Here is a 24,899-nt window from a genome sequence, read left to right as displayed (position 1 = left end):
TTCAAGATGGAATACCTGTGAGCAGTGATTGCGGGCCTGGAAGAACAGGAATTTATGGTGTCCTTGGACATCAAGGAAGCTTACCTTCATATTCCAATTTGGCCGCCTCGTCTGGCGTGCTTGCGGTTTGCCCTTCTGGACAATCACTTCCAATTCCAGGCACTGCCCTTCGGCCTGTCCACAGCCCCGAGGGTATTCACTAAGGTGATTGCGGAGATGATGTTCCAACTCCGAGTCCGGGGACTCAATGTTGTCCCTTATCTGGACGATCTTCTGATAAAAGCACGATCCAAGGAGCTTTTGTTGCTGAATATCGACCACGCTATCCATCTTCTGTCAGACCATGGGTGGAACCTCAACTTACAGAAGTCCCACCTGGAGCCAACTTGGAGACTCCTGTTCCTGGGGTTGTTGCTGGATACTGTGGCCCAAAAGGTGTTTCTACCAGAAAACAAGGTGAAAATACTTCAGGAGATGGTCCGCACGGTGCTCCGACCTACTCCAGTGTCCGTCCATCTTTGCATACGATTGTTGGGAAATAGGGCTGCCTCATACAAGGCGATCCAGTATGGGAGGTTCCATGCCAGAACATTTCAGTTGGATCTCCTGAGCAAGTGGTCCGCATCGCATCTACAGATGCACTGGATGATTCGACTGTTGCCTCAGGCCAGGATTTCCCTCCTGTGGTGGCTACAGTCCTCCAATCTCCTGGAAGGCCGGAGTTTCGGGATTCATGATTGGACCCTCCTCACGACTGTTGCAAGTCTACGGGGATGGGGAGCAGTTCCAGGGCAGGTGGTCAGCCCAGGAGGCCCTCCTTCCGATCAACATTCTGGAACTTCGGGAGATCTAAAATGTCCTGCTTCATGCCTCTCCTCTGCTCAAGGATCACGCGATCCAGGTACAGTTGGACAACGCCACGACGGTGTATATCAATTGACAGGGACAAAAAGCAGAGCCTGCATGCGAGAGGTGTCTAAGATACTCCTCTGGGCGGAAAGAAATGCAAGAGCAATGTCTGCAATCTTCATTCTGGGTGTGGACAACTGGGAGACGGACTTCCTGAGTCGTCACGATCTCCACCCGGGGGAGTGGGGGCTCCACCATCTGGTGTTTCAGCAAATCATCGACCAGTGTGGTTGCCCACAAATAGACATGATGGCTTTTCGTCTCAACAAGAAAATTCCCTGGTATTGCTCACGGACCCTCGGGCGAGGGCAGTGGATTTACTGGCGTCGCCTTGGCCTTACCCGCTGATCTACCGGTTTCCTCCGAATCCATTGCTCCCAAGGGTGATAAAGTGAATCAGGAATCAAAGTGTCCAGGCAATTCTGATTGCCCCGGATTTGTCTCCGAGGTTGTGGTAGGCGGATCTTCTGGACATGTCCGTCGAAGACTCTTGGTCTCTACCACTAAGAAGCGATCTTTTTCAACAAGGACCGTTCATCTATGGAGCTACAGCAACTTCGTTTGACGGCATGGAGGTTGAGCGGAACATCCTAGCTCACAAGGGCCTTTCCAGGAAGGTTATTGCTACCATGGTTCAGGCCAGGAAACCTGTGACGTCAAAACACTATCATCATATCTGGAGGAGATATGTCTCTTGGTGCGAGGAACGCACGTATTTCACTTGGGACGTTTCTTACGTTTCCTGCAGGCTGGTGTGGATAAGGGCTTACGTCTGGGTTCCATTAAGGTCCAGATTTCAGCCCTCTCCATTTTCTTCTAGAAGAAATTGGCAGTGTTGCCAGAAGTTCAAAGTTGCAAGGGGTATCCCACATACAACCTCATTTTGTGCCGCCTACGGCACCCTGGGATTTATGTAGTGTTGGAATTTCTACAGTCCTCCTGGTTTGAACCTTTGACGGTAGAAGACCAGTACCTCGCGTGGAAGACTGTGATGTTACTGGCCCTGGCTTCTGCTCGAAGTGTCTCAGAACTGGGGGCCTTGTCGTGTAATAGTCTCTACTTGGTCTTTTACAAGGACAGAGCGGAGCTCCTCACTAGGCAGCAGTTCCTGCCGAAAGTTGTCTCTGCGTTTCGCTTGAATCAGCCTATTGTGATTCCGTCCAGTTCTGGCTTTTCTGCTCCTCTGGTGGCATTGGATGCTGTGTGAGCCTTGAAAATCTATGTCAAGAGAACAGCTCGGATCAGAAAGATGGATTCTTTGTTCCTGCTCTGTGATGCACAGAAAAAAGGTTGTCCTGCTTCAAAGCAGTCCATTGCTCGTTGGATTAGGCTTACTATCCAACAGGCCTATGTGTCGGCAGCCTTACCTGTTCCTAAGTCTCTGAAGGCCCACTCTACAAGATCAGTGGGTTCTTCCTGGGCGGCTGCCCGAGGAGTCTCGGCCTTGCAACTATGCCGAGCTGCTAACTGGTCGGGGAAGAACACCTTTGTGAAGTTCTACCAGTTTGATACCCTTACCAAAGAGGATACCCAGTTTTTGGGCGGGAACATGCAGAGACTTATGCATCACCGCAGAAGTCCCCGCCCGTTCTGGAAGCTTTGGGACGTCCCCATCTTACTAGATTCCCCAATATCCCTTATGGATGCTAGAGAAAATAGGATTTTAATTACCTACCGGTATATCCTTTTCTCGTAGTCCATAAGGGATATTGGGCGTCCGCCTCAGTGCATGGACTTTTCTGCAGATTCTTGTTATATGGTTACGTGTTCAGCTGTTGTTGTTACCAGCCGTTGCTGGTTGTTATATGTTAGTGGTGTGCTGGTATGTAAATCTCACTACTCTTCGTTATCATATTTCTTTCTCTCATATATGTCCTTTCTCCTCCGCACGTTTTTACCTATAACTGCCTAAGGGGGGGGGGGGGGCATAGAGGGGAGGAGCCAGCACACACAGTTGAAGAAATTTAATGTGCACTGGCTCCTTTGGACCCCATCTACACCCCATTGTACTAGATTCCCCAATATGCCTTATGGACTATGAGAAAAGGATTTACCGGTAGGTAATTAAAATCCTATATTTTCCCTGCAATTGCCTGTACTTCTGGCTCACGCCTGGAGAGTTTAATGCATCCACCAATTGTGCCTTTATAAAGTTTCTCAAAGTTTGAGCTCGTTGGAAGTCTGCATACAATGCCATATATATTACAGACAATGTCCAAATATCTAGGCCACGTGAGACACACACATACACGCACGCACCATGTACCGCCTTAATTTCTAGGGCGTAATCTGTCCTATACAGAGTTTGTTTCTATGTGCAGTAGATAATTTGCCATAACTACTGGGATATCACTAACGAAATCTTGGTGCAGGTTATTAACTTATGCCTAAAGACTCATCTGTGTTCAAACAAAGGGCTCTATTCAAATCAGCGCAAATTGAATAGCTCCGGAAAAGATCTCCATTCAGCGCGCTGTTATGTTGGAGAATGCCAGTTCTCGCACCTTCAGCATGGTGTATAGTCGCAGGAACCATCATTTTCCGACTTGAGTGCCTAGCGATGCTGTTTCCGCCACGCTAAGGGCAGAAAACAGCAGCACACCTGTAGTTTTGTTGTATTTCTGCTTGCACCTCAGGAGGGGTGTGAGAAGAAAGCCTCCTGTCCTCACTACATCACGCTCAATAGAATAGCTCCTGGAGCTCCTTCCCGGCGCTATTCAATTTGCTCTGAATTGAATCAAGTCCAAAGACCATGTAAGAAGTGCAGGCAGCATCCTGCATTTTGTCCTCCTATAATAGCGCATTAGAAGTTGCATCTATAAAGCCTCCCTGCTACATACAGCTTGCTTATATACTTGCACACCACTCCCAGTGATATACTGACGGTCAGGGCTCCTGATCACTGCATACAGTGCTGAAATGAAGAAATGTTGTACGCTTGTTCTTTTTTGGACCATCCGTATTAAAGTGCGCCTACCAGATTTTCTGGTGGGCCTATAACTACATCCTATAACAATAACCAAAATGTTGAAAATCTAGTTCTACAGCAACACAAGTGAATGTAAGACTACGTGAGATGTTCCAGCACAGCCTCAGGGTTGGAACTAAATACCCCGCAGCTACACCATCGTGAAAGTGACCCCTCCTTCCCACCGGCCTGAAACCGCCCTCTTTCTCTTGCAGGTCCGTCGTGTACCAGCAGAGCTCGAAGGAGTCCGCCACACTGCAGCCATTTTTCACCTTGCAGCTGGACATTCAGTCTGAAAAGATCCGCACTGTCCAAGACGCATTGGAGATTCTGGTGGCCAGGGAGTCTGTACAGGGATACACCACCAAAACCAAACAAGAGGTTTGTTGTCTTCCCCTTCCCTTCCCTCCTCACATCTACAGCGCAGGCCTCTGCACCTCTTCTCAGCAAATTGTTTCATCATCTCACTGTTAGGTCCTATCGGAACCTGTCTGTATTTACTCCCCATGCTCTTGTTAGACGTAGCGGGGGGTGGACCCATTCCTGGCTAACCAGCATTGCTCTAAAGTGCGCTGCTACAAAACTTAGGCAGTGCATGGGTTAAATGGCACATAGCTTTTCACCGAGGTTTGTTCCCCAGCTGTTTGAAGGTTGCTGCTGATGTGGGAGTCGCCTTCAACGCCAAGCTACTTGTGATTTTAGCATGTAAGGTTTTGGTTGCTAACCTGTCATTTTTGGTATTCACAGAAAGACCACTGTTCAATTAAGGGTTTAGGAGAAATGGGTGTTCAGTTTATGTTCTAGTGGCTCCGTCTGGTTTTTATTTTGATGTCTGGGCTGGAAATAAAATTCATGCATGATAATTAGCCCTAGACGGGACGAAGCCTAGCATAACCCACTCTCATTTCGCTTTCTAAGGGGAATTTTCCAAGTAGCACAGGTCAAGGCCTCCTTTTCCCCGGGACACTTAGTAAATTAACGTACTGGTTCTTTTGCTAAAGGACTTTGTAGATTAGGCATTGTAATGTACATTATCCATCACCGTGTTCCCTGTCACCAGCAAGAAACAAATCCGGTTCTGCCCTGTTTCACAGCGAATGTGTCATATTATAAGCTGATATGGGGATGAGCAACAGGAACACAATAATTTCTGGAATTTCAGTTCCAAGGAGTTTTCATGCTCAGAAAGTTCCTGTTTCTGTAAACAAACGTTGTGTCCTGTTCCAGCGTGTTTCGGATGATGTGTCGGCGTTACGCTAGCTTGCTAATGATCGGTAGCTGCTGTATTCATAACAAAGATAAGCGAGCTGCTTCAGCTGCAGTTATGTGGGCTACTGGCTGGCAGTGCATCCGGTTACTACTTACCAGCGTCGTTCTATAGATGTCAGCATATGTCCTTCTGCGCACAGCCTTGTGCCTCTGAACATCGTATCTCATTACCAGAGTGTGGGCTCCATGTATTATAGGAGCTATAGGGGGACATTTTACTAAGCAGTGATAAGAGTAGAGAAGTTGCCCATGGCAACCAATCGGCACTGAAGTAACATTTATAATTTGCATACTATAAAAATTATACAGAGCTGCTGATTGGTTTGATGGGGCAACTTTTCCACTGGATCACTTCTCCGCTGTTATCACTGCTTAGTAAATGTCCCCCATAGACCCCTGTGCTCCTTGACCCAAGTTAAAGCGTGAAGTCATGTTTGTAGAACAGTAACTACAAATATTTTATCTATTGTGTAAAGGCCCATACACACAGTGAGATTCGGGCTATGCCCGATTCTCACTATGCGTCAGGGGCTAGATCGGGACATAGTCTGCATCGCAAGCACACTCAGTATGTGCTTGCGATACTGACTATGTGCGATTTTGGCTAAGTGTCAATTTTGACTATCTCCTCTACAGAGATAGTCAAAATTGACTTGCCTGCACAGTCTATCTATTCTTGCGATGCCGCGCATCGAATCACGATCGCAAGGTGACTTTCACCTTGCGATCTGCACTAACTTTTCTTACTTTCTCGACTATATAGTCAAAATTGTAAGAAAATATCTCACCGTGTGTACGCACCATTCTCTGGCCTTCGACTCCTGCTTTATTTTGGGTGGCCGCCATATGACTCTACCTGGCCACCGTGCCTCTTAAGAATACTTTGATAATTAATGGGTTTATGTACTAAGCCTTAGAGTACCAGCGAATCTGCTCCTAAACACACATGTTACAGTGTGTGTTTGAAAAATGTCAGGAGCTGGTTGGTACACAGGGGTAAATGTATAAAGCAGTGATAAGTGTGGAGAAGTGAGCCAGTGGAGAAGTTGCCCATGGCAACCAATCAGCATTGGAGTAACATTTATAATTTGCATACTATAAAATGATAAATGGCTCACTTTCTCCACTCTTATCACTGCTTCATACATTTTACTTAACAGACCCTAATTCCCGCTGCAATATGCGGCAGCCAAGTATGTCGTAGTTAACGCTACATCTGCTGAGTATCCTCACCGCCACCGGAGAATAATTCTGTGACGTTTCTCTTTACTAATCTCGCTATTACAAGATTGTGATCGTGTTGGGCAAGGCAAATCCTTTTAATTGGCTCTCATGAGCCGGAATACCGATTTTGATTTTCTTCTTTCTTTTTTTTTAAACATATTTTATTAATAAGAGGAGAGGACTTACAGAAATGACCTACGCAGGGGTCCAAAAATATCTTCAAGAATATAACCTAGACAGGCAAACCAGCACATTTAAATGTCGAAAATGCTCAGTGCGTAGCCCTGAAAACCAATTGAATTAAACAGTTGCAAAGTCTCATCTAGTTTTCTTGTAAGTAGAGGATGAGAGGTATATTAGGAAATAAGAAAGAACAGTAGAAGAGGATGGGGGGGGGGGGATATAACCCGACTAGGAAGGTCCATAAAAAGCAGCTAAATGGACTACTAACTGGTTCTAAGTGTTAAATGACTGAACCAACTGTGATCATTTAAATGTGTCGGGGGGACTGGACTGGAAGTGAGAGGCCTATGTTTCCCATGCCTTAATACATTTTTTAGAAGAGCCCCTCAGTATGCAGGTGATATATTCCATGGAGTGTATATGCCATAATTTAGCTACAATTTCACCCAGTATGTTTGCCTCCGTTGTCTTCCAATGCGAAGCCATGACGCATCTAGCCGCCAGGACTATGAGTAAATAATTGATTCTGGTGAAGGGATGTCCCAGGAATACACATCAGGAGGAGAAAGTGTTTAGGGTTGAAACTGATTTGAATATCTAAAATGGAGCTAGCCAAGGTCCCAATTTCCTTCCATGAGGGGATTCATTTCGAACAATTCCACCAGATATGTAGGAATGTTCCATCGGTCGTGTCGCCAACACAGAGGAGAGAACTCGGGGTACATTTTATTAAGTTTAGTAGGGACAGTACCATCTATAAAGTTATTTGTAAGCATTTTCTAATATTCGAACACAAATAGAACTTGAGGCAATGTTAGAATGAATATTGGTCCAGTCGTCATCTATGGTTTCCCCCTGGTCAGTCTCCCAAGCCCTTTCATGAGAATCTTTATGTTCTGGAGATGAGGACAACAGTAATGCATATAGCTAGGCCTTCCACAGTGCTAAGAGGTCTAAGACCAAGTTGTGATGCTAACGAAGAATGAAAATGCAGAATTTATAAATATTGGGGGGGTGGGGGGAGAGGATGAGGAATAGAACATTTGGTCTATATATCCGCAAACGTGGGAAAACACAAATTATGCGTGATGTCATTAAAAAATCTAGCAGCGAGATCATAAGCTTTAAAATTTGGAACCCCTACACCACCACTAGAAGTGTCTCTGTATCACTGCACGACTCACTCTAGGCATTTTTTTTGGACCAAACTAAGTTTGTTGTGATATTTTGAAGTTGCTTAAAGACGCAGAGGGGCACCCGAATTGGCAGTGTTTGAAATAAATCTTGGTAACAGAGTGATTTTAACGGCATTATTACGGCTGATCCATGGGATGATAGCTCCCACAGTCTCCCAAGATCTTTCTGGAATTGCTAATAGTTCCGGGTAGTTAGCCTGAAAAAGCTGCCCGGTAGTTCTTGGTAATGGAAATTCCTAAATATGTTAACTGGCGCTCATTCCATCGAAAATTAAGATCGTTCTAGGGTCTCCTTAACATTTTGTGGAATATAGAAGTGAAGGACCTCCATTTTTGGTGTATTCATTTTGTAGCCAGAGAGTGCACCATATTCCTCTGTCTCATGAAAGAGATGTGGAAGGGAGTGGGTTTGCTCAGATGTCGTAAGTAGGACGTCGTCCGCTTTTTTGTGTTCAGTGGACCCGATCTTAATACCTTTTATGTCTGGGTTGACACGTGTTTGCGCATCAAGAGGCTCTATTGTCAGAGCGAAAATAAGTGAATAGCGGACAACCTTGGCGGGTCCCATTGGTGATTGGGAATGGGGCAGACACAACCCCGTTGGCCAATACAGTAGCTCTGGGAGTACTATAAAGAGCGGTGACTCCCTGATGGAAGAGACCATATACAGTGCAACCAGAAAGTTTTCACAGCGCTTCACTTTTTCCACATTTTGTTATGTTGCAGCCTTATTTCAAAATGGAATAAATTAATTTTTGTCCTCAAACTTCTACACACAATACCGCATAATGACAGTGTGAAAAATGTTTTGAGATTTTTTTCAAATTTATTAAAAATAAAAAACTAAGAAATCACATGTACATAAGTATTCACAGCCTTGGCCATGAATCTCAAAATTGAGCTCAGGTGCTTCCTATTTCCACTGATCATCCTTTAGATGTTCCTACATCTTAATTGGAGTCCACCTGTGGTAAATTCAGTTGATTGGACATGATTTGGAAAGGCACACACCTGTCTATAGAAGGTTCCACACTTGACAGTGCATGTGTGAGCACAAACCAAGCATGAAGTCAAAGGAATTGTAGATCTCCGAGACAAGATTGTCTTGAGGCACAAATTTGGGGAAGGGTACAGAAAAAGATCTGTTGCTTTGAAGGTCCAATGAGCACGGTGGCCTCCATCATCCGTAAATGGAAGAAGTTCGGAACCACCAAGACTCTTCCTAGAGCTGGCCGGCCGTCTAAACTGAGCGATCGGGTGAGAAGAGCCCTAGCCAGGGAGGTGACCAAAAACCCGATGGTCTCTGTCAGAGCTACAGCATTCCTCTGTGGAGAGAGGAGAAACTTCTAGAAGGACAACCATCTCTGCAGCAATCCACCAATCAGGCCTGTATGTAGTGTGTACAGGGAAGGGGTCCTGGGGTGAACACCGGTAATGAGAGGTGTGACCCTGCGGAGACCTTTCAGTAGTACTGCATGCAAAGACAAGGTTGCAGGTGCACAATTCAAACACGATCAATGTATTAATAATAATCATTGTAATAAAATTCTGCATTTTGAGCAAGGTTCTTCGCATAGTTATGGCCATAAGTAACGGCTTGCCCACTGCGTCCAGGTGGCCTCATTAGTCTGGCAAGTCCCTAACATTTTTGGGGGGGGGGGGGGGGTGTAGATATCTAGGGCGTGGGACACCCCAAAATGAAGCATCTGAGTGACCCCAGGGCAAAACTAAAGTGAAGATAGGCTAGAAGCACATGGTAGCCCGACTGGAGTTTGCAAAATGCACCTGAAGGACTCTCAGATGATGAGAAACCAAATTCTCTGGTCTGATGAGACAAAGATTGAACTCTTTGGCGCGAATGCCAGGCGTCATGTTTGTAGGAAACCAGGCACCACTCCTCACCAGGCCAATACCATCCCTACAGTGAAGCATGGTGGTGGCAGTATCATGCTGTGGAGATGTTCTTTTAGCGGCAGGAACTGGGAGACTAGTCAGGATAGAGGGAAAGATGAATGCGGCAATGTACAGAGACATCCTGGATGAAAACCTGCTCCCAGAGCGCTCTTGACCTCAGACTAGGGCGACTGTTCATCTTTCAGCAGGACAACGACCTTAAGCACACAGCCACGATAACAAAGGAGTGGCTTCAGGACAACTCTGTGAATGGGGTGTGGTTCATTGGGTCAACATGGTCATTAGGTCGACGTGCGTTTTTTTTAAACTTTTTTTGGTGTCGTGTTCTTCGTAAAGTGACTGGAGGCCCCAATTAGTGTCCGGGCTTTCTTCGGGCAACCGTTTCCAATTGTAGTCCACATGGAGCGTTAAGTATGAAAAAGGTCAAAAAATGAAAATAAGAATTTTGAAAAACTCATGTTGCTGTTTTTCCATGTCGACCTAGTGATCATGTCGACCTAATGCATGTCGACCAAACGTGGTCAACCCAATGTATGTCGACCTAATGCCCGCCATCCCTGTGAATGTCCTTGAGTGGCCCAGCCAGAGCCCAGACTTGAATCCGATTGAGCATCTCTGCAGAGATCTGAAAATAGCTGTGCTCCGACGCTTCCCATCCAACCTGATTGTGCTTGAGCAGTGCTGCAAAGAGGAATGGGCGACACTGCTCAAAGATAGGTGTGCCAAGCTTGTGGCATCATATTCAAAAAGACTTGAGGCTGTAATTGTTGCCAAAGGTGCATCAACTTAGTACTGAGCAAAGGCTGTGAATACTTATGTACCTGTGATTTCTTATATTTTTATTTTTAATAAATTAGCAAAAGAAGACTTTTTTCACGTTGTTGTTGTGTGTAGAATTTTGAGGGGAAAAATGTATTTCATTTTGGAATAAGACTAACATAACAAAATGTGGAAAAAGTGAAGCGCTGTGAATACTTTCCGAATGCACTGTAGGCCTACAGATTGAAGGGTATGAAACACAAAAGGTCATTAAATTCGGTCGAACGCCTTTTCATCGTCCAACCCCATTACCAAGGCCGACGATTTCTGTTTATAAATTGCATGGATCAAATCAATTGTTCGTTGTGTATTATTAAACGCTTGATGTCCAGGTATAAAACCAACTTGGTCTGGATGGACCAGCATGGGAAGTAAGAGGTCTAGTCTATTTGCAAAGGGTTTTGCATAGATTTTAATGTCTACATTTAATAGGGAGATGGGCCTATAATTAGTAACTGAGTCTAGGTCATGACCCAGTTTTGGTATCATATGTTGGCCAAAGAGGTCAGAGGGTCAAAATATGCGCCATCTAACAGATCATTAAAAAAGACTTCAAGGAACGGAGCATGAACAGTAGCGAATTTCTTGTAGTATTGAGGCGTAAATCCGTCAGGGCCTGGGGCTACAGAGGTTTTGGGTCCCCCCATAGTAGCAACGATCTCTTCTTCCGTACTCTCTGCATTCACATCCAGCAACTGTTGGTCACTAAGACGGGGGAGCAAATTGCTGGAAAAAAAGTCAGATAGGGAAGGTACCTCCTGAGAGGATCCCGTTGGGGAAAAGAGCTAGATAAGTTGCACAGATTCTTGTAATAGGTTTGGAATTCTAAGACTATCTGCTCGGGATCGAAAGTGATTTGTCCCAGTCCTTTGCAGTTTAATTTTTATTTATAAGACCAGACGCCCTCTTCTGCCTAAGCTCACTCGCTAAGGCAGAGTCCGCTTTGTCATGCTATTTCTGTTGAAGCTTCTGCAAGGTATTAGCTGATCTGCGTGATAAGATAGTGTTGAGTCTACCTCTAAATAGATAGATATCTGCAGATCAACTGATCTGCAGATACATCTATGGACGGATCAGGCAGTGTGCTGTGCATACACACTGCCCGATCCATCTGGGACTGACGTCATGCACTGGGCGGGCGTGTGTCAATCACCGCCGGCTGCCGCAGCATGTGTACAGGCCGGCTGGTCGCCCGTACACACTCAGCGATGCGCCAATATATCGGTAGATATATTGGCCGGCAGCTGTTCTTCAGGGCCGACGCGATATGTCTGTGAACGAGTTCAGACATATCGTCCGTACACACTGGCCGACGGACCCGCGATGTATCGGCCGTTCTATTGAATGGCCGATATATATCGGCCAGTGTGTACCCACCTTAAGACAATTGATCGGAGAAAGTAACAGATCTGGTCTTTTGCAGTGCAGTGAGATTTACTTTACCCAAACCAACATATCAGCTTAGAATATAGCATGACCACTTAAACATTCCTGAGACCCTGCAATGTTCCTTTATCCGGATAAAGGCCAGAGAGTCATAGCAGTTTTCACCTGCGCGACTATAGGGATGTATATGAACAGGTTAATGGGCCAAGTATTTTGGGGGGTGTTTTCTGGTGTATATAAGAACATTAGGAATCTACTTGTTTTCAGGCTAGCTTCCCTGCATCTCACTTGCCTCATTAAAGACAGGGCTTTGAAGAACACAGTCTCCGGTGTTTCCTCCTCTGAGAAGGGCTTGTGCTTGTTGTGCTGTCTCCACAGAACTTGGCTGTGCTGCTAGTTATCCGTAATTGGGATTGTTCTGTCCTGATCACACTAAGGACTGCTGAATAATATTCTCCCCTCTTCCAGGTGGAGATCAGCCGGAGGGTGACACTGGAGGAGCTGCCCCCAGTTCTCGTGCTGCACCTCAAGCGCTTTGTGTTTGAAAAGACAGGCGGCTGCCAGAAGCTGGTGAAAAATGTGGATTACCCGGTGGATTTGGAGATCAGTAAAGGTAAGGGGAGGAAACCAGATTAGAGATCCACACTCTATTGATGAGCACAGAAGGTTATTACAGAGCTGGGTGTAAAACATACAAGCATGGCATCCTATGTTTGACCATACCTGGGACTTTAAAGGGATCGCCGATCCCCTTTTCAATGTAGAGACTCTGAACTTTCATAGCACAGACTGAACAGGTATTGTTTATACCATTTGGTAAGGTTTTATATGGTCACCGAACACATGACACTGTTGCAGTGTTCAGCCTCTGATCAAAACGCGTCGGCGACATCACTGGTTACCAGGGAACTGATAGGCTGCACTCGTTAATATTGCTTCAGCCCGTAGATTGGCGATTCTGCGATACAACCAGTGGATGTACTTTAGGTTAAGATTCTGGTTTACTTATCGAACATCGGAATAATTGTCGTGTAACGCTCAGTATTTTCTTCCTCTGCAGATTTGCTCTCTCCCGGGGTGAAAAGTAAGATTTTTAAGCCCCAAAGAACCTACCGACTCTTTGCAGGTAAATATTTCTGTTTTCCCGTCTCCAGTCACTGTTTCTGTGTTTTCTTATCGTACCACATCATCTTGGTGGTTTTTTGTTTTTTTTGTTTTTCCTAATTTATTTATTGCTATCTCCCCACAGTTGTCTATCACCATGGAAACAGCGCCACCGGCGGCCATTACACTACAGACGTCTTCCAGATTGGTCTTAATGGCTGGTTACGCATCGATGACCAGAATGTGAAAGTGATAAATCAGTATCAAGTGGTGAAACAGACTGTAGAGCGCACGGCATACCTCTTGTATTACCGCCGCGTAGATCTGCTGTGAACCGCGCTACATGCTGTGTGTGCTCGCGCGCAAAAGATTCCTGCTTCATAGGACACAAATCACCTTCTTCCCCCCCCCCCCTCCCCCCTTCTTCCTTTTGATCCCTACTCTTTTTCGAGTGAATCCTTCCACTTTCCTCCCCATTGTCTCTACAATTTTTTTTCTCTTCCCTTTTTGATTTTTTTGTTTTTGTTTTTTAGATTTCATTAGAAAGAAATGTGTAAACAATTTAACTTTGCTGCAGCCCCTACGAGAGCCACTGGGTAAATGGGGCAATGTCAGCAGTGAATGCTGTTCCCTTCTATTGGATGCAGACATTTGAAGCATACCATGTGACTCGCGGAGATGATAACGATTTAAGCCGCATAATCATCCTAGCGAGGTGTTTATTGTATTGCTGAAATGTTAGCACCGCTCTTTGGAAGCGAGGGGATTTTAGGATAAGCCTTCAGAGGGATTTGTAAAGGTGAAACAGGCGAGGGAGGGTTCTTATCAATACTCAGAATAGATTTTTATTATTTTTTTAGTGTCTAGGCTAGAAGTGGCTGCGTCGCCTCTGAGGCCACCCACGCGCTTCGCCAAAGACTCAACGCACCAGCATTACATATTTACATGTGAAAACAATTACAGTATATAAAAAAAAAAAAAATACTTCAGTCCCTTTCTGTAAGCCATCACCCCCATTCCTAGCACCTCGGCCACACTCTGCTTTTCAGGTCACTGAATCAACAATAAATAACAGGCTGCAAATTTTGTCTGGTTTCACGCGTAAACCAATAAAAAAAAATAACAAAAAAAATGGAAAAAAAATATATTTAAAATGCAAAAAAAAAATCTAAAAAAATTACCGAAGGCTTTTTCAATGTTGCTGGGTGCCTCAGAGTGATTGCGAGGTATTAGATTTTAACTCCTTTCTTGCTGGACAAGCGCGACAATTGTTTTGCCCTCTCCAGCAACCGAAAGGCTTTAAAACAGATTCACAGACGAGGAAGAAAAATCAAACTTTGGAAGGTTAGTCTGTATAGATGAGTGATTGTAACTTCTAACTCCGTACACCTGACAATGATGTATCTAAGTACACCAGGTTACGGGCACCGAGAGAACACTATCTAACCTTGACGATTGCTATTCTGGACAGTCTGCTTCGTTTAATTTTGCTGTCTCGCTCTCCTATAATGTTCAGTTCCTAATTGTACACAGTTTAGTGATATCTAGGAGTATAAAGTCGTCGCCCATCAATAAAGTCACAAAGTTGGTTTAAACAAATGTCCCTCTGTATCTTCTATGTGCATTGTATTTTTATTATGATCCTGCATTTAATCTTCATAGGCATAACAGATTAGTGTGCGATTACAGGAGGCTTTTAAAAAGTTACACTATGTATTTGTGTGTGTGTATATGTATGTATATATATATATATATATATATACACATATATACACACACACACACACACACACACACACATATATATACACACACATATACACACACACACACACGTACACGTTTGGGACACCTTCTGGACGGCACTCGATATGGTGACATATTGCATCTAGTGCCCAATATAGGGGCCTGGGTACAGAATGGATTGTCCAAATCGAGGATGGTTCCGGTATGAAAGATAGTGTCTAGTTAGACAGTCAATAGATATACACCATATGTTAGACAGACATTAGGTTGACGGGTCAAAAGGTCCACATGAAAAAGGTAGACACCATGTTTTATTGTATTTTTGTGGTTTGTGTGGATAGTTTTGTCTTCTGGGACCCCCAATTGTAGAAAGGCATGCGCTCGCCACGATTCGGGCACGGTGGCTCGCTGCGCTCGCCACAAGGTTTATAACCAACTCTATGCCGACATGGATAGAGAAGGTATGAAATAGTCCAAAAACATGTTGCATAAAAAAAGTCTATCTTTTTTTATGTCGACTTTTTGACCATGTCGACCTGTCGACCTTTTGTACTGTCTACCTTTTTCATGTCGACCTTTTGACCCTGTCGACCTAATGTCTAACATATGGTGTCTATCTATTGACTGTCTAACTAGACCAGGGGTGGGCAATTATTTCAGCTGGGGGGCCGCTTAACACTTCCAGTGAATAGTCGAGGGCCACACACAAAATATCTTGTAAAATCGGGTCTGAACTGCGCATGCACCGCAATGTGCAGGCGCGTCGGTCTGCAGCGTCGGGCAGTGACGGGATGGTACGAACAAAGCGATCGCACAGTGATTGACAGGAAGAGGACGTTTGTGGGTGGCAATTGGCCGTTTTAGAGGAGTGTCCGCAAAAATGAAGGAGGAACCAGGCATTTGGAGGGAGGGTTTCTGACGTCAGCTCCGGTCCCAATCATCGTACTGGAAGAGTAAGTCCTGAGCTGTGCAGAAACTGCACAAACTTCTGTTTGTGCAGCTCTCTGCAGATGTGATCACACCCCTGCACAGCGATTACCCCCTCCCCCTGTAGGCGGCGACTACCTGATCGCAGCAGTGCAAAAATTGCCTGCTAGCGATCAGGTCTGAATTAGGCCCATAGTTATGTATATAACTATAAAAACATAGTGTATATGTGTGTGTGTATATATATATATATATATATATATATATATATATATATATATATATATATATATATATAAAACATACACCACAATATACATTACATACGTAGTTTTTTTACAGGCAAATACAAAATGTCTAAAAAAACACATAATAAATAAATAAAAAACAGTGCTGAAAACAAACCGCATCCTGTGTAATGCTGGTATTCACAGCTCCTGCCTCTCCCTGGGCACAGTTACTAGCTCCCCCCCCTCCCCCCTCCGAACCCATATAGCAGTCTCTACCCTCCCCCGACCCATATAGCAGTCCCAACACCTCTTCACCCCCCTCCCCTAAACCCGTATAGCAGTCCCTAATCTCCCTCCCTCTCCTCCCCCCCCCCCCCGAACCAATAAAGCAGTCTTTTAAAGTTATCCACAGATCCCTTTACATTTTTTACACAGTGGCAGATCCGTTGCCCAGATGATCCGCTGCCTGCTGCCAGATTCCCGCTGCCCACTGTGCCGCACCGAGTCGCTGCGGCTGCTGCCCACTGCCACCATGGCCCCGCCCCCCATGCCACCCAGCGCGTGACGTCACAGTGGAAATCCCGGTCAGCAGACCCTGTGACGTGACCGGGATTTCCTCTGCGGCGCCGCGTCTGGGAGCTTTGTAGCGCAATGACTAGCGGCTCAGCCAGTCGGGCCGCTTGTCATTGCACACTGGTGTGAGACAGCGGGGCCAGGTAGAATCGGTTCGCCGGCCGCATCCGGCCCTCGGGCCGCACGTTGCCCACCCCTAAACTAGACACTGTCTATCAAACGGATACCATCGAGGATGCATGGCTCCAAGCCCTTCAAAAAGAACAATGGAAAATAATAATGGACATTTACCTTCCACAGCAGCTGGGCCAGGGGCCTCTTCAACAGACCTGAGAACTCCGCTCACCTCTATGTGTGTATATTTAGCCATATATTCACTTACACACATACAGGGGCACCAAGTATCCTTGACATGCTGCACCTGTGCTGAAACTACTAGATGTGTCACATTGGAGTGCCGGACCTTGTGTATATGTATGTATGTATGTATGTGTGTATATATATATATATATATATATATATACACATATACACACTCTCTCTCTCTCTCTCTCTCTCTCTCTCTCTCTCTCTCTCTAATAGAACTCTGGTGGATTCCATATGGTGGTGTTACCAGTGAATGCCAGGAGGGGGCAGCAGTTCATGCAGGCCAGTGGTGTAAGTGCTGCTATCTGTGTGGGTGGTTACTGCTGCACTGTTAGGACAGCGTGCAGCCTTTCTTGTACATATGCCGATCCAGCAAATAGCCAGAGGAAAGTCCCTTTTATACTGGGCTTCGCTGGGCTCACGGAAGAAGAGACACAAAGTCCAAACTTAAAAAAACATCCCAGTTTGTTGCTGTAAATGTGACGACATAGCTAAGTTTCTGCATCAGTCATGATGGTGATTAGGGACCTCTGGCTAAATACTCCATGTAGCCACACCCTGTAATCTGCGCAGACGACACCACTATCCCTCTCTGTCACAATATGAGTTTAGACCCAGAAAGTGTGTGCAATTGATCAGTTGTTAAGTAGAGATGAGATGGGCAGTGGATAAGACTCATTATTGGCGCACAATGGTCCCAGGAAAGACTAATACCAATCAGCTGTTGCCATCTGAGCACTTTACTTCATTGTGGTTCATAGAAAAACTTTATTTCTGTTTCTGAAGTGTCTCCTGCTCTGGCTCATTCCCGAATTGTGTGTGCTGTGCTGCATTAGTTTTCCTTTCCTTCTGCGCAGTTACCATAATGAGTGTTGCCGGGGATTCTCCACGGTCATAAAATGTTAATTCCACTTACTGTAATTTTTACGGAATATTGAGTAATTCTTTGGCACAATCAGCATAATAAAGGAGAATTGCAGAGTTTGTGAAAGCTATGAAGTGTCCGTTCAGCACAATCTGCCTCCATGAGGACTTTGCTGTGAGTGGTTACTGTTGGTTTTCGTAATGGTGGCTGCATTTCTGTTCTGATGTTCTCTAGGCTAACCACAACGTGCCGCCCTGGACTCAAGCAGTCTCCCTCTTCCACAGACCGAAATGAAGACTCCTACTTAGTACACGTGGAGGTGGTATAGCACTTTAAAGAACTACCCAGGATTTATTAGTACTGTATATGGATTCAGCGGAGAGTATTATAGATCATGTGACTGTTACTGTTTTTAGCAAACTTGGTAAAGTTACATAAACCCATGCATCAAGCCTCTTCATACCCACAGCTTTCTGCAATCTCGGCCTTTGCTGACCGTTGTCTTTTACTGAAAGCTGAGCAGCCTTCTCCTGATAGTGGATTGACCACATAATGGCAGCAATGCAGTACTTTAATATAAGTCCGTGACTTGGGATGTTTATAATGTTTCATTATACTGTATAATGTACTGTTGTACAATGAAAAATTGTCACACTGAGTTCTCAGACCCTCTTAACTCACCCAGCGCTCATCTCGGGATGTTCCTGTTTATTTAAACTTCAGAGTGATTTTGCTTCTGCATGGGTGCAGCCATCTTCCCTGAGGTCAGCTGATACTGTTGCAGCCAGTCACAGAGACTTACTTCTCACATGACCTCAGTATCTAGTGCCAGTACAGTTAGCCCTATATAAACCATTCACAGGCACCTGTTCTTTGCTAGTTGTCCACCTGGTCTTGTGTCAGAAGCTGTCCTATTCCTGAGTTACCTGCTTCTATTGTATTACTTTCCATTGTATGCAGAGTTCTCTGATATCTGCTACTGAAGATTGTTTGGATGCATAGCTCTCCATACTGCAGCAAGTGTTCCTCACCATTACCCCTGCTGTAATTAGCACAGCTCCTAATCACTAGCGTGATGTCTGCTCTTTGCAGTTCTACCAGAATCTTCAGCTACAGTCTATTTCTCTAACGTCCTAGTGGATGCTGGGAACTCCGTAAGGACCATGGGGAATAGACGGGCTCCGCAGGAGACTGGGCACTCTAAGAAAGATTTAGGACTACCTGGTGTGCACTGGCTCCTCCCCCTATGACCCTCCTCCAAGCCTCAGTTAGATTCTTGTGCCCGGCCGAGCTGGATGCACACTAGGGGCTCTCCTGAGCTCCTAGAAAGAAAGTATAGTTTAGATTTTTTATTTTCAGTGAGACCTGCTGGCAACAGGCTCACTGCAGCGAGGGACTAAGGGGAGAAGAAGCGAACCTACCTAAGTGGTGGTAGCTTGGGCTTCTTAGGCTACTGGACACCATTAGCTCCAGAGGGATCGAACACAGGACCCGACCTCGTCGTCCGTTCCCGGAGCCGCGCCGCCGTCCCCCTTACAGAGCCAGAAGCTGTGCGCCATTGCTCCTCATGCACACCACACACTGCGTTCACTGATGGGTGCAGGGCGCAGGGGGGGGGCGCCCTGAGCAGCAATACTAACACCTTGGCTGGCAAACTGGCACCATATATAGCCCCAGGGGCTATATAGGTGCTTTTTAACCCCTGCCAAAACTTTTACATTAGCGGGAGAAAGCCCACCGAAAAAGGGGCGGAGCCATCTCCCTCAGCACACTGGCGCCATTTTTCCCTCACAGCTTCGCTGGAAGGAAGCTCCCTGGCTCTCCCCTGCAGTCCTGCACTACAGAAAAGGGTAAAAAAGAGAGGGGGGGGGGCCACAAATTAGGCGCAGTATAACTATATTTATGCAGCTATAAAGGGAAAACACACTTCTATAGGTGATATCCCTGTGATATATAGCGCTCTGGTGTGTTCTGGCATACTCTCCCTCTGTCTCCCCAAAGGGCTTTGTGGGGTCCTGTCCTCTGTAAGAGCATTCCCTGTGTGTCTGCTGTGTGTCGGTACTGCTGTCTCGACATGTATGAGGAGGAAAATGATGTGGAGGCGGAGCAAATGCCTGTGAATGTGATGTCACCCCCTGCGGGGTCGACACCTGTGTGGCTGGACTTATGGAAGGAATTGCGTGAAAGTGTCAACTCCTTACACAAAAGGTTTGACGACATAGGACAGCCGGCTACACAGCTTGTGCCTGTTCCAGCGTCTCAAATGTCATCAGGGGCTTTAAAACGCCCGCTAACTCAGGTGACAGATACAGACGTCGACACGGATACCGACTCCAGTGTCGACGATGATGATACAAGTGTACCCTCCAATAGGTCCACCTGTTACATGATTGAGGCAATGAAAAATGTTTTACGCATTTCTGATAATACCCCAGGTACCACAAAAAAGGGTATTATGTTTGGTGAGAAAAAACTACCAGTAGTTTTTCCTGCATCTGAGGAATTAAATGAGGTGTGTGAGGAAGCGTGGACTTCCCCTGATAAGAAATTGATAATTTCAAAACGATTATTGGCAGCGTACCCTTTCCCGTTAGAGGATAGGTCACGTTGGGAAACACCCCCTAGGGTAGATAACACGCTTATCAAAGAAGGTGGCACTACCGTCTCCGGATACGGCCACCCTGAAGGAACCTGCTGATAGAAAGCAGGAGGCTACCCTAAAAGCTATTTACACACACATGGGCATTATATTACGACCAGCGATTGCATCAGCTTGGATGTGCAGTGCTGCTGCTGCGTGGTCAGATGCCCTGTCAGATAATATCGATACCATGGATAGGGACAATATTTTGCTGACGATTGAGCATATAAAAGATGCAGTCTTATACATGCGTGATGCACAGAGGGATATTTGCCGGCTGGCATCAAGAATAAGCGCTATGTCCATTGCCGCCAGAAGGGGGTTATGGACTCGGCAATGGGCTGGCGATGCCGACTCAAAGCGGCACATGGAGGTTTTGCCCTATAAGGGGGTGGAACTGTTTGGGGATGGTCTTTCGGACCTCGTGTCCACAGCTACTGCTGGGAAATCGACCTTTTTGCCACAGGCTGCCCCACAGCAAAAGAAAGCACCGTATTATCAGGTACAGTCCTTTCGGCCCCAGAAAAGCAAGAGGGCTAGAGGCTCATCCTTTCTGCCGAGAGGCAAAGGTAGAGGAAAAAAGCTGCAACACACAGCTAGTTCCCAAGAGCAGAAGTCCTCCCCTGCGTCCGGTAAGTCCACAGCATGACGCTGGGGCTGCTCAGGCGGACCTGGGTACGGTGGGGGCCCGTCTCAAAAATTTCAGCACACAGTGGGCTCTCTCACAGGTGGATCCCTGGGTCCTTCAAGTAGTACTTCAGGGGTACAGACTGGAATTCGAGACGTCTCACCCCCCCCCCGCCGTTTCCTAAAATCTGCCTTACCGGCAACTCCCTCTGCCAGGGAGGCAGTGTTGGTGGCTATTCAAAAACTGTATTCACAGCAAGTGATTGTCAAGGTACCCTTCCTTCAGCAAGGAAAGGGTTACTATTCCACAATGTTTGTGGTACCGAAACCGGACTGTTCGGTGAGACCCATCTTAAATTTAAAATCCTTAAACACTTATATCAAAAGGTTCAAGTTCAAGATGGAATCGCTCAGGGCGGTTATTGCGAGCCTGGAGGAGGGGGACTACATGGTCTCCCTGGACATCAAGGATGCGTACCTACATGTCCCCATTTACCCTCCTCACCAGGAGTACCTCAGATTTGTGGTACAGGACTGTCACTATCAGTTCCAGACGCTGCCGTTTGGGTTATCCACGGCACCGAGGGTCTTTACCAAGGTAATGGCCGAAATTATGATACTCCTTCGCAAGAAAGGAGTTTCAATTATCCCGTACTTGGACGATCTCCTGATAAAGGCGAGGTCCAAGGAACAGTTGATAGTAGGGGTAGCACTTGCTCGGGAGGTGCTACAACAGCACGGCTGGATTTTCAATATTCCAAAGTCACAGCTGGTCCCAACGACACGTCTTCTGTTCCTGGGAATGATTCTGGACACAGACCAGAAAAGAGTGTTTCTTCCAGTGGAAAAAGCCGAGGAGTTGTCATCTCTAGTCAGAGACATCCTAAAACCGGGACAGGTGTCGGTACATCAATGCACACGAGTCCTGGGAAAGATGGTAGCTTCATACGAGGCAATTCCATTCGGAAGGTTCCACGCAAGGACTTTCCAGTGGGACCTGTTGGACAAATGGTCCGGGTCCCATATCCAGATAAAACAGCGGATAACCCTATCGGCAAGAACCAGGGTGTCGCCGCTGTGGTGGCTGCAGACGGCTCATCTACTAGAGGGCCGCAGATTCGGAATACAGGACTGGGTCCTGGTGACCACGGACGTCAGCCTTCGGGGCTGGGGGGCAGTCACACAGGGAAGAAATTTCCAAGGACTATGGTCAAATCAGGAGATTTCACTTCACATAAATATTCTGGAGCTAAGGGCCATTTACAATGCCCTAAGTCAAGCAAGACCCCTGCTTCAGAACCGGCCGGTGCTGATCCAGTCAGACAACATCACGGCGGTCGCCCCTGTAAACAGACAGGGCGGCACAAGAAGCAGGAGGGCAATGGCAGAAGCCACAAGGATTCTCAGATGGGCAGAGAATCATGTGTTAGCACTGACAGCAGTATTCATTCCGGGAGTGGACAACTGGGAAGCAGACTTCCTCAGCAGGCACAACCTCCACCCGGGAGAATGGGGACTTCATCCAGAAGTTTTCCGAATGCTGGTCAACCGTTGGGAAAAACCACAGGTGGACATGATGGCGTCCCGCCTAAACAAAAAGCTAAAAAGGTATTGCGCCAGGTCAAGGGACCCTCAGGCGATCGCTGTGGACGCTCTAGTGACACTGTGGGTGTACCAGTCGGTTTATGCGTTTCCTCCTCTGCCCTTCATACCCAAGGTACTGAGAATAATAAGAAGGCGAGTGAGAACTATTCTCGTGGCTCCGGATTGGCCAAGAAGGACTTGGTACCCGGAACTTCGAGAGATGCTTGCAGAGGACCCTTGGCCTCTGCCGCTCAGACAAGACCTGCTGCAGCAGGGACCCTGTCTGTTCCAAGACTTACCGCGGCTGCGTTTGACGGCATGGCGGTTGAACGCCGGATCCTGAAGGAAAAAGGTATTCCGGAGGAAGTCATCCCTACCCTGATCAAAGCCAGGAAGGATGTCACCGCAAAGCATTATCACCGCATTTGGCGGAAATATGTTGCTTGGTGTGAGGCCAAGAAGGCCCCAACGGAGGAATTTCAACTGGGTCGTTTCTTACACTTCCTGCAAGCAGGTGTGACTTTGGGCCTCAAATTGGGGTCCATTAAGGTCCAGATCTCGGCCCTGTCGATTTTCTTCCAGAAAGAACTGGCTTCTCTGCCTGAAGTTCAGACTTTTGTCAAGGGAGTCCTGCATATTCAGCCTCCTTTTGTGCCCCCAGTGGCATCTTGGGATCTCAATGTGGTCTTGGAATTTCTAAAATCACATTGGTTTGAGCCACTTAAGACTGTGGATTTAAAATATCTCACGTGGAAAGTGGTTATGTTGTTGGCTCTGGCTTCAGCCAGACGGGTGTCAGAATTGGCGGCTTTGTCCTGTAAAAGCCCCTATCTGATTTTCCATATGAATAGGGCAGAGTTGAGGACTCTTCCTCAGTTTCTCCTGAAGGTGGTGTCAGCTTTTCACTTGAACCAACCTATTGTGGTGCCTGCGGCTACTAGGGACTTGGAGGACTCCAAGTTTCTGGACGTAGTCAGGGCCCTGAAAATTTATGTTTCCAGGACGGCTGGAGTCCGGAAAACTGACTCGCTGTTTGTTCTATATGCACCCAACAAGCTGGGTGCACCTGCTTCTAAGCAGTCTATCGCGCGCTGGATTTGTAGCACTATTCAGCTGGCGCATTCTACGGTGGGACTACCGCAGCCTAAAAATGTGAAAGCCCATTCCACAAGGAAGGTGGGCTCATCTTGGGCGGCTGCCCGAGGGGTCTCGGCTTTACAACTTTGCCGAGCTGCTACTTGGTCAGGGGCAAACACGTTTGCAAAATTCTATAAATTTGATACCCTGGCTGAGGAGGACCTGGAGTTCTCTCATTCGGTGCTGCAGAGTCATCCGCACTCTCCCGCCCGTTTGGGAGCTTTGGTATAATCCCCATGGTCCTTACGGAGTTCCCAGCATCCACTAGGACGTTAGAGAAAATAAGAATTTACTCACCGGTAATTCTATTTCTCGTAGTCTGTAGTGGATGCTGGGCGCCCATCCCAAGTGCGGATTGTCTGCAATACTTGTACATAGTTATTGTTACAAAAATCGGGTTGTTATGGCGAGCCATCTGTTCAGAGGCTCCATTGTTATCATACTGTTAACCGGGGTTCCTATCACGAGTTATATGGTGTGATTGGTGTGGCTGGTATGAGTCTTACCTGGGATTCAAAATCCTTCCTTATTGTGTCAGCTCTTCCGGGCACAGTGTCCTAACTGAGGCTTGGAGGAGGGTCATAGGGGGAGGAGCCAGTGCACACCAGGTAGTCCTAAATCTTTCTTAGAGTGCCCAGTCTCCTGCGGAGCCCGTCTATTCCCCATGGTCCTTACGGAGTTCTCAGCATCCACTACGGACTATGAGAAATAGAATTACCGGTGAGTAAATTCTTATTTTTTTCAGCTCCCTGCATGTAGTCTCAAACATGCTACAATATCTGTGAATTGAACAGTCACCATTTATTCTATTACAGCAGACACATCTTCGGTGTGAAAACAGACTAAGTCTTTCTATTTGTCATGCATTTACATGTGCAAGGGTTACAGGTGAAACTCAAAAAATTAGAATATCGTGCAAAAGTTAATTTATTTCAGTAATTCAACGTAAAAGGTGAAACTAATATATAGACTCATTACATGCAAAGTGAGATTTCTCTTACGTCCTAGAGGATGCTGGGGACTCCGTAAGGACCATGGGGATAGACGGGCTCCGCAGGAGACATGGACACTTCAAGAAAGACTTTAGGTATGAGTGTGCACTGGCTCCTCCCTCTATGCCCCTCCTCCAGACCTCAGTTTACTACTGTGCCCAGAGGAGACTGGGTGCATTACAGGGAGCTCTCCTGAGTTTCCTGAAAGAAAGTATTTTGTTAGGTTTTTTATTTTCAGG

At 46.4% G+C, this 24,899-nt stretch overlaps 1 protein-coding gene across 6 annotated transcripts in view; it reads left to right on the top strand.

The window, feature by feature from the left end:
- USP10 (ubiquitin specific peptidase 10) overlaps positions 1-14,571 on the top strand; it is a 102,188-nt gene extending 87,617 nt beyond the window's left edge. For all 6 annotated transcript variants that reach the window (XM_063945704.1, XM_063945701.1, XM_063945700.1 and 3 more), the window contains 4 exons: positions 4,093-4,258; positions 12,337-12,481; positions 12,929-12,994; positions 13,118-14,571. In XM_063945704.1, coding sequence (XP_063801774.1) covers positions 4,093-4,258; positions 12,337-12,481; positions 12,929-12,994; positions 13,118-13,305 — 565 coding nt within the window. In that variant the 3' untranslated portion in view covers positions 13,306-14,571. The remainder of the gene's footprint in view (positions 1-4,092; positions 4,259-12,336; positions 12,482-12,928; positions 12,995-13,117) is intronic.
- Positions 14,572-24,899: the final 10,328 nt, after the last annotated feature.

The sequence above is a fragment of the Pseudophryne corroboree genome, chromosome 11 (genome assembly GCF_028390025.1).
Source record: "Pseudophryne corroboree isolate aPseCor3 chromosome 11, aPseCor3.hap2, whole genome shotgun sequence".
NCBI classification, from domain to species: Eukaryota; Metazoa; Chordata; class Amphibia; order Anura; family Myobatrachidae; genus Pseudophryne; species Pseudophryne corroboree.
Note: the sequence above shows the minus strand (reverse complement) of the source record. Positions and strands in the feature narration are given on the sequence as shown.